This window comes from Gossypium arboreum, chromosome 12 (genome assembly GCF_025698485.1).
Source record: "Gossypium arboreum isolate Shixiya-1 chromosome 12, ASM2569848v2, whole genome shotgun sequence".
Taxonomy (NCBI): domain Eukaryota; kingdom Viridiplantae; phylum Streptophyta; class Magnoliopsida; order Malvales; family Malvaceae; genus Gossypium; species Gossypium arboreum.
In genome coordinates this window covers 2,212,652-2,223,519 of record NC_069081.1, presented here as the reverse complement: position 1 = coordinate 2,223,519, position 10,868 = coordinate 2,212,652, and the positions used below count along the sequence as shown (strand labels likewise).

General features: G+C 31.6%; 1 protein-coding gene across 1 annotated transcript; it reads left to right on the top strand.

Moving 5' to 3' along the window:
- The first annotated feature begins 6,863 nt into the window (after positions 1-6,863).
- On the top strand, positions 6,864-8,709 carry LOC108477215 (nicotinamidase 1-like). Its single transcript, XM_017779694.2, has 5 exons — positions 6,864-7,321; positions 7,588-7,771; positions 7,866-7,999; positions 8,138-8,323; positions 8,428-8,709. The coding sequence occupies exons 1-5, from the start codon at positions 7,181-7,183 to the stop codon at positions 8,512-8,514; spliced, it is 732 nt and encodes a 243-aa protein (XP_017635183.1). The 5' UTR covers positions 6,864-7,180; the 3' UTR covers positions 8,515-8,709.
- The last annotated feature ends 2,159 nt before the right edge of the window (positions 8,710-10,868 follow it).

The window sequence follows — 10,868 nt, the reverse complement described above, 5'->3', positions numbered from 1 at the left end:
TCTTCTATTTTAGTGTTCAACTACTCTGCCCTCTATTCACTACAAATCAGTTTTCTCTCTATACAGAATTCAGATGACTATACTGTTTGTTTTTATTAAAAATAGACTCAATAAGGAATCTATACATATAAATTATTACTCCTAATTATTTTTTTACAAGTTTTAGTGAATTTCTAAAATCAGAACAGGGGATACAGAAATTACTCTAACCCTATTCCACCAAAACTCAAATTTCTCATAAAATACAACTCATTTACCTATTTTGTTTTTTCCATATGAAAATAGACTCAATAAGGTTCAATTTCATATTTTATTCATCATCTAATTCTATCTCTATTATTTTTAGTGATTTTTCAAACTCACGTCATTGCTGTTGTATGATACTATTTTATAGCAAATTTCACCTTTTTATGAATTTCCATGGATTAGATAGCACATTAAGTATACATAACACCAAACATGATCTTGATTAGCCATTCCAATGGCTAATCATTACCAAACATTTCCTTACCGCCCAATAGCCATATCATAAAATCATATACACAAAATGATTATAATGCTATACATGTCATACTCAAAATATACAAGCCACTATACCAAAATGGTCCACGGATAGTGTGAGCGAGCCTCTGACCATTCCCAATTTCCGAGCTGGCTTCTCAAAACTACAAAGAATGAAAAGGAAGGAGTAAGCATAAATGCTTAGTAAGTTCACATGTAAATAGCAAGTAACATAATCATTCCAATCCAACATAAAACATCATTTGTATAAATATCACCAAGACATTCATGTTACATTTGCATTTACTATCTTACCACGATTTCATCATACCAAGTTCTCAACCCGAGGGTTTAAGCGCATACCTATCCAAATTTTCTTATTCACCGCACTTACCAACATGTCACCTTCGTCTTAAGTATTCTCTTTATTCACTTAAGATTCACCCGTTGAACATATCGGAATATAATTTGGATACACGGATTGCATACACATAAGTGCCATACCCGCAGCTAGACAAACTCAATAGCCTGCTGAAATTATGTAGCCAAGCTACCATGTAACCCGCCATAAGTGAACTCGGACTTAACTCAACGAGTTCGGATGCCTAGTTACATCTCACGAACTCGGACTCAACTCAACGAGTTCGGAACTCAAATATCCTAGTGACATGTCACTTGTATCCTAATCTATTCCTAAGGTTCAAACGGGATTTTCTTCAATCATACATCTTTGCTGTCTTCCACGGAATGTCGGAACCGATACTTGATAGCATTTCATATTTATCAAGTAGCTCACATAATTTTCATATTACTAAATAATAATCCACGAAGCATAATATTTCATGATAATAATCATTATATCATATAAATAACATTAAATTACTTAAAATTACAATTATGTTACTACATTTACACCTGAACTTACCTCGGTACAAAATGTTTGTAACGCCCCCGTACCCGAGACCGTCGCTGGAGTATAGCACGAGAAGTTAACGGGTTTAATTTATTAATTAAACAGCTTAAACAATTTATTTTAGAATTTCCAGACAAGCTGGCTAACTGCATCACAGTCGCTAAAAAATTCATATCTCGAGTTACAAAACTCGAAATCTAATTCCGTATATTTTTCTTCAAACTAGACTCATATATATACTTACTAATTTTTTTCTAGAATTTTTGGTTGGGCCAATTAGTACAGTTTATTAGTTAAAGTCTCCCCTATTTCAAGGTTCGGCTACTCTGACCCCTGTGTATTACGAATTAGATATCTCCCTTTACAGAGTTTCAATAACTATGCTGTTTGTTTCTCATAAAACTAGACTCAATAAGGAATCCATGCATATAAAATGTGAGTCCTACTTATTTTTACAAAATTTATGGTGAATTTATAAAGTCAGAATAGGGGATCCAGAAATCGCTCTAACCCTGTTTCACCAAAACGTAAATATCTCATAAAATACAAACTTTTTACCTATTTTGTTTCTTCCACATGAAAATAGATTATTAAGCTTCAATTAAATATTTTATTCATCATCTAATTTTATTTCTACTATTTTTAGTGATTTTTCAAATTTACGTCACTGCTACTGTGTGATTCTGTTTTATAGCTAATTTCACCATTTTATGGATTTCCATAGATTAGTTAGCACATAAAGCGTACGTGTTATCAAATATAATCTCGATTAGCCACTCCAATAGCTAATCATTCTCAAACATTTCCATGCCATCCATGAGCTATATCATAAGATTATATACACAAAAGGATTATAATGTTATACATGCCATATTCCCAAAATATGCAAGCCACCATACCGAGATGGTCCGTTGATAGTGTGAGCGTGCCTTCGACCGTCCTGATCTCCAAATTGACTTGTCAAAACTACAAGGAACGAAAGGAAAGGAGTAAGCATAAATGCTTAGTAAGTTCACATGCAAATAACAAATAACTTAACAAAAGCAAACATTAGCATAATATCACCAAAACATATATCACATTTCTATTCATCATTCATTGTCTTACTACATTATTGTTGTCGTATCAAGTCTCAACCCGAGGGTTAAGTACATACCTGTCCAAAGTACCCATTCCACAACACTTATCAATACGTCACTTGCATCTTGAGTATTCTTCCATTTCACTAGAATTTTACCTGTTGAACACTTCGAAATATAACTTGGATACATGGAAAGTTTGCACATAAGTGCCACATATATAGCCATGCTACCATGTAACCCGCCCATAAGCAAACTCGGACTCAACTCAATGAGCTCGGGCATTCGCATCCATAAGTGAACTCGAACTCAACTCAACGAGCTCGGGCATTCGCATCCATAAATGAACTCAAACTCAACTCAACGAGCTCGGATGCCTAGTTACATCTCACGAACTCGGACTCAACTCGACGAGCTCGGACATTCGCATCCATAAGTGAACTCGGACTCAACTCAACGAGCTCGGATGCCCAAATATCCTAGTCTATTCCTAAGGTTCAACTGGATTCTTTTCAATTACACATTTCGATCGCCTTCTTCGGAATATAGAAATCGATATTTGCTAACATCTTATACTTATTAAATTGTTCACATAATTTGCATATCACCAAATAATAATTCACAAAACATCATATTTCATGATAATAAGTATCATGTCATATAAATAACATTAAATCACTTAAAATAAAAATTATGTTACCTTATTTACACATGAACTTACCTCGTATGTGAAAATGGTCATTTTTACCATTTTGTCCACAACTTGGTATTTTGCCGATTTTAGCTCGAATTTCGATTTTCCTTACTCTATCATTTCAAATATAGACTAATTAGGACTTATATTATTCAAATCAACCCAAAATCATATTTTGGAAAAATTACAATTTTGCCCCTAAACTTTCACATATTTACACTTTTACCCCAAATCTCGTAAATTAAACTTCATCCTATTTTCTTATGTTTTATGATATGCTGATCATTTTTCCCTTCTACAGAAACATCCAATTCTCACTCTAACATGTACTTATGAACATTAGATATTTTCACCGATTATGTCATTTTAGTCGTTTTTACGTAAAATCACTTAGCAAAAGTTGTTTAACACAATCTCAAGCTTCATATTCTACCATAAAACATAAAAATTCATGCATATCATTCATGGGTAAATTTTTAAATATAAACCCTAGCTCAAAATATTGATAGAAACAGGTAAACCGAGCTACGAGGATTTCAAAAATGTAAAGAACATTAAAAACGGGCATAGAAATCACTTACAATCAAGGCTTAAAAGTGTTGAAACCCTAGCTATGGGGAGAGAAAAATTCAGCAGCAACATATGGAGAAGATGATAATTTTTTTGTTATTTTTTCCATTTTATTTCATATAATATCCAAATGACCAAAATGCCCTTCCTTACTAAACTTTCAAAAATTCCATCCATGTCCAATTTTTGTCCATAAACTTAGAAATTGGTCAAATTCTATTTAAGACCTCCTAATTAATATTTCAAAGCAATTTCATACTAGAAACTTCTAGAATGCAAGTTTTGCAACTTATTCAATTTAGTCCCTAACTTCAAATTAAGCACTTTATGCATAGAATTTCTTCACGAAATTTTCACACAATTATGCAATCATATCATAGACCTCAAAATAATTATAAAATAATTATTTCTATCTCGTATTTGTGGTCCCGAACCACTATTCTGATTAGGTGCTAATTCGAGATATCACAACTTAGAAATCGAGCCTATTCTTCGTAAACTTTATTTTTCCTTCGATCACGACTCGAATATTGTTTCTCTTGATCTAAAATAACAAATTTAGCTTATTTAATACTCACATTTATTAAAACAGTCCTTGACTCAAACTTTGGAAAAAATATATTTTTGCCTCTAAACTTTTACATATTTACACTTTTGCCTCAAAGCTCGGAAATTAAACTTCATCCTATTTTCTTATGTTTTATGACATGCTGATCATTTTCCCCTTCTATGGAAACATCAAATTCTCACTCTAACATGTACTTATGAACATTAGGTATTTTTATTGATTATGTCGTTTTACTCGTTTTCACGTAAAATCGCTTAGCAAAAGTTGTTTAACACAATTTCAAGCTTCATAATCTACCATAAAACATCAAAATAAACACATTTCACCTATGGGTATTTTTCCAAATATAAACCCTAGGTTAAATTATTGCTAGAATAAGCTTAATCAAGTTATCGAGACTTAAAAAACGTAAAGAACATTAAAAACGGAGCTAAAATGGACTTACAATTGAGCTTGGAAGCTTTAAAAACCCTAGCTATGTCTTCCTCATGTGAAATTCGGCCAAGGGGTTGAAGATGGACAAAAATTGACTTTTAATTTTGTTTTTAATTCATTTTAATAACTAAATGACCAAAATACCCTTAATTAAAAACTATGGTGTTTTATCTTCCTTTAGGTATTTTTGTCCAAAATGGTATAATGGTCTAATTACTATCCAAGGACCTCCACTTTAAAAACCCATTACTCACAAGTACTTAGTACCTTTGTGAACTAGAACACACATTTTACAACTTTTACAATTTAGTCCTAAATATCAAATTGGACCCTCTATCGATAAAATTTCTAAAAGAAATTTTCACACAATCATGAAATCATGCCATAGACCTTAAAATGATAATAAAATAATTATTTCTATCTCGGATTTGTGGTCCCAAAACCACTATTCCGATTAGGCCCTAATTCGGGATATTACAAGAACCCTCTTCAAAAATGATTGAATGACTAAGCTTGTAACCTTGTTTCGTACACAAAAAAGGTGTAGGTTTATACTTGATCGGGTTGGGGCGCACCCTCATGATGTAGGTGATGTGAAATATTTGGACTGCTTAGGCCTTTGTATTAACCTACAAATATTTTAGTCCAACACGAAATTTATTTTTCCCTACAAAATATATTGATATAAAAGGATAATTTTAATCAATTTGATTTGATTTTAATCAAATTAATTCGATTGCTGCTTTAACGTAGATTTTGTCTACATTTTGTCTACATTTCTCCAAGTACTGTAGGAGTAGTCAAATCTATCTCAACGTTTAGTAAAAACTCTATTCTTCTTTTTTATTTTAACTTTTGTTACGAGTGTGATTGTTTTTCGTATTTAAAAAACTAAATATAAATTATTCTATTTATATTTTATTTTATATATTTTTATTTATTTATTTTATTCGCTAACATATTTTGTCCAACTACAACTATTCTTTGGTGATAATGTTGAACGGGTATTATAAGATACCTATCCTACCATTTAATTAATCTAGTCAAGCAAGTAATGGTATTGTGAACTCGAGCTAAACACGGTCATTCACGCGAACCAAATATGGTGTCAATGTCTTACATTCATCTTATATAATAATCATATTTTATTTTTATATAAATTTAAATACAGTAACAATTTCATTATATAATTTTAACATTTTTATGAAGAGCAAACTATCTCAATAATCACAATGTTTTAATTTTGGTCAAAGCTCAAGACTCACCGATATAAGTACTCGGTTAACCCATGATACTAATTTAGTCGGGGTTTTATAAATATTATAAATACGTAAATTTGATAAGAGAAAACATTTTATGTTAAAAGTTATCTTTTAAAAATTTAATCATGAATTATTATTATTGTAGTAGTAGTAAAATATTTGTTTATAAATTCATTAAACATGTGTTCAATTCTTAAGTATCTTAGTTTTAGTTCTTTTATTTAAAAATATGTAGAAGTATGAAAAAAAAAAATAAAAAAAATCATCAAAATAATAATAGTAACCCTTTAATAAAAGGGTATATTAATCTTTTCCTACTGCAGGTACATATGAAGAAATGATCAAAAGGGCTGTGTCTGTCAGAAAATTGGGAGTTTTTTTCATAATGCATGACTAATTAGTAGGTGGGTTCACTGCAAATATTAACTTGGCTCATTATTGCCAAGATAATGATTTACTTCTTCACATCCATTACGCAATAACTAAGTTGGTACTCGGTTATTTCGTAACACCGATTTAATTATAAATTTTATTAATTGTATAAGTAATATATTAACTTTAATTAATATATGAATTTTATATGCAAAAGACATTAAATTCAAGTTGAAGCTTAAACTTGAATATATATATATATATATATAAAAATTGATGAATAAATTTAAACAAACTCGAGTTTAAACTTGAATGTAAGAATGTAAAAATAATTTTTTTTATCAAAATGGAAAGAATCAATTATATTGGAGCTGAGCTTAAAAAATATCTTAATTTAAAATTGTGCCCTAATAGATATTTTTCTGTTGAAATAAGACTTTTCATCCAAAGCAGCACAAAAAGTTGAAGCTATTCCGACAATATTAATTTATTTATGCCGTATGTATCCTTCTAATAATCAAATGTAGCCAAGCATGGCGGCTGAAACTAGTATAATCGATAAAAGTTGAAACTGAAGCTCGAAAATTATTCTGGATAGATCCCCAAGTCTTATCCTTTGATACAACCTCTTTTGAAATACAGCAATAATTGAGATATTTTTCAAGCTCTTTTTGGAGTCTAGCATGGCTACCGTTTTCAAAATTCAATATAACTGAAGTTGCTCTACTGAAACTCCTTCACTTTGGTTTTGTAATTTCGAGGTCCCCTGTTACTAAATTTCAAAAAATGGTGTCCCAAACCATTGATGTGTTGAAGAACGAGCTGCCTCTTGAGCAGGAGCTTGTTGTTTTGCCTGAAGATGTTGTCACTGGCCTTGTTCTTGTCGATATCATCAATGGCTTCTGCACTGTCGGTGCTGGAAACCTGGTAAAGTGCCTGACCCTTGAACTATTGATATATATTTTGTTACAAGTAATCGATCCCATATTCTGGGATTCGATTTCACATATGTTAGATGCTAACTTTAAAAAAACAATAGTTGAATCAATTCGATTAAGTTGTGATGTAATAAACGATTCCCTTAAACTACACACGCATGTATATGTATATGTCGAAGAGGATATATGCAGGATTTGCTTTGTGCATTGTGCATTGAATCAGGAAGTTTATAGCACTAATATTATGGGTTTTAGGCCCCAAGAGAACCCAACAGACAAATATCAAGAACGATCAGCGAATCAGTGAGGCTGGCAAGACTTTTCTGCGACAAGAAATTGCCTGTTATGGCGTTTCTTGATTCTCATCATCCTGACAAGCCCGAGGATCCTTATCCTCCTCACTGCATTCAAGGCACCGATGAATCTAATTTGGTTCCAGGTGCCTACATATATATATTTTTACTTCTCCCTTTTTAGCTTTATATAACGAATTTCTAAATCAAGATTCTGCAAAACAAATAAATAAAATGCAGCTTTGCAATGGATACAAAACGAAACAAACGTGACAATCAGGCGGAAAGATTGCTATGATGGGTATCTGGGTTCCATGGAAGCTGATGGTTCAAATGTTTTTGCGGATTGGGTGAAGAACAATCACATTGAAGCTGTAAGAACTTGTTAGAAGATTTTTAGTAGAATATACTAGTGTCAAGAATGGTTTTACATTGCAACCCTACTGTGGAGCTTGTTTAATCAATTGTTGGATATGATGAATTTATATAAACCATGATTATGATGGTTGCAGATATTGGTAGTAGGGGTGTGCACAGATATATGTGTGCTGGATTTCGTGTGTTCGACATTATCAGTGAGGAATCGAGGATTTCTGGCTCCGCTCAAGGATGTTATCGTGTATTCGCGTGCCTGCGCAACCTTTGACGTTCCTCTTCACATCGCCACAAACACTAAAGGAGCTCTGCCTCACCCTCAGGTATTTCGTTTCGTAAAATGTCCCATATTGTTACATGGAAACAAGAGATCCCCACACCATATGCATCAAGAATAACTTGAATGCTGCTGCTTTTAATGTTGCAGGAATTGATGCACCATATAGGGCTTTACATGGCAAAAGAAAGGGGAGCCAAGATTGCAAATGAAGTCTTATTTGGTGCTTTAAAATAAGTTCATAAGCTAGTAGGAGGCCTGAAATAGGGTATCTTGAATTTAGAAGCTCGAGTTTCTTTTGGATAGAGATCAAGTATGTATGAACTGTTAAGTTGAACATATTTTTTTTTTTGAGCCTTGTTAAGTTGAACATTTACTCTTACATGGTGGGCCTTAAAAATTATAATGCCGTGTATTTGTTAATAAGCACAATTATCTCTCTTTCTGACTTTATCTCTCTGTTTCTAAAAATCTCTCCAACTCTCTTAGTCTGAGCTTATCCACAATTAAAATAATAATAATATATGTAAACTAGTTTTCTTTTCCCTTACGGTGTATGGATTAATATTGTGTATAAAATTAATTTAAAAATAAATTAAAAATATTTAATTAATTTTTTTAAAAGATGAATGTTTACTATATAAATAAGGGAATTCAATAAGGAATTAGTGAATGGTTGAATTCAAATGTATTTATTTCAAATAAAAGTAATAAAGATTTAAAATATTGTGTTAATTTGATTCATATCTATTCAATTTTAATTTGAAAAAAAATGTGTTTATATCGAAATTGAAATTTTAAATTAAGTTATGTTATTAAAAATGGAAATAAGAAATAGATTTCTTTTGGTACTTTTTATTTCTGCTTTATGGTTCATGTTTGGGGTTTGTGGCTATTTCTCTCAACAATGTTGTCTCCAAGATTCGAAAAATGGCTCGAGTAATTTTAAACAAAAAGGGAATAGCTTATAGGTTTTGGGCTAAAACAGTTCACATTATTGTTTATGTCATCAACAAGGTTCACATAAAGCTAAAGACTTGCATAGCTCCATACATGAAATATGGCATGGTAAGAAACCTAATATGAAATATTTTCATATTTTTGGCAATTTATGCTATATTCTCAGGGACAGGGAATATTAAGGTAAATTTGATGTAAAGAATGATTAATGAATCTTCCTTGGGTACTCAGATAGAAGCAAGACCTATAGGGTCTACAATAAGCATTTCAAGAAGATCATGGAATCAATTAACATTGTGGTACAAGATGAAACAACTCAAAAGTTTGCTGATGATGAAGAGGAACGTGGGGCACAAACAATGCCTAAAATTATACCCATTGTTTTTTACACGAAAAAGGTGATTGAGTAACCTGACTTAGAAATCCATGAAGTCATAAATGTTGATGATATTAAGGATTCTGTTAATGTCAGTGAAGTTGTAGCAAGAATAAAAAAGAAGTGTCGTAACCATTTTTCACTTCGATTTTTGGAAAATGGGAATCGATTTTAAAAACCGAAAACGGGAGTCGCCACCAATCTTTTTAGGTGTGATTGGATCACCTTGTAAAAGTGGATGTTTTTAATAAATGGTTTGATTTATTTAAACAACGATTTTGGTCTACGCAAATCAGGAAAATAGGTTCGGGAGTCGGTTACGCACGAAGAAGGATTAGCACCCTCGTAACGCCCAAAAAATTGGTACCTAGTTGATTAATTAGTGTCTTAGTGTCGAAAATTGAAAGCTTGAAAGACTTTGAAATATGATCCCTCTTTAAAAATGCTCAGATGTTAAAGACCTTCTCGTCTCGAAATATAAAATGTCACATCCAGTAAGTTAGGACACGACATCTTGAACTCCCGAGCGCAAGTGTATCTTAAATTTTAATTAGAATTTCCGTGTATTTTAAAAATCAAAAGGATATTTTGCTATTTAGAACCAATGATAAAATCGAAACCCCGTAAGTTAGGGTACAATTTCTCGATGTTCTAAAACGCTAAACATTGCCTTGTTTTGAAATTTAGAAAACATGAATGAAATTTTAAAAGAATATCTGACTAATTTGGGCAAGCAGAAAATCGAAGCCCAACACGTTAGGGCACGATTTTCCAAATTTCCAAATGCCAAACATTGCTTTGGTTTTATAAAGTCGGCTCAAAACGCATCAATTTGATTTGAAAATAAATTGGAAGTTTTTGATTGATAAATTGAAAATTTCAGTTGCAGTGCGATACTCACAAAAATTTCAATTATACAAATGAGTGACAATATATGAAAATAAATAAACCTAAAAAATAAAACATACACAACAGTAATAAACCCATGTCATACATTATGCAAATGTTTACATTGACATTCAAAAATCTACGTACCGAAGAAACGATTTTCCAAGAAATATAGAACCAATTAACACCAACAAAATGCAACAAATTTTAAGACGATGATAAACATGCTCGAAATCAATGATGCTAAATCAAATAAGAAATTTGAAACCATGATACATGCAACAAATTAAAATTAATTTAGAAAAGATTTTATGATAGGTAGCCAATGTAACAGTTTGAAATATGGAAAAAGGAAATAATATATAAA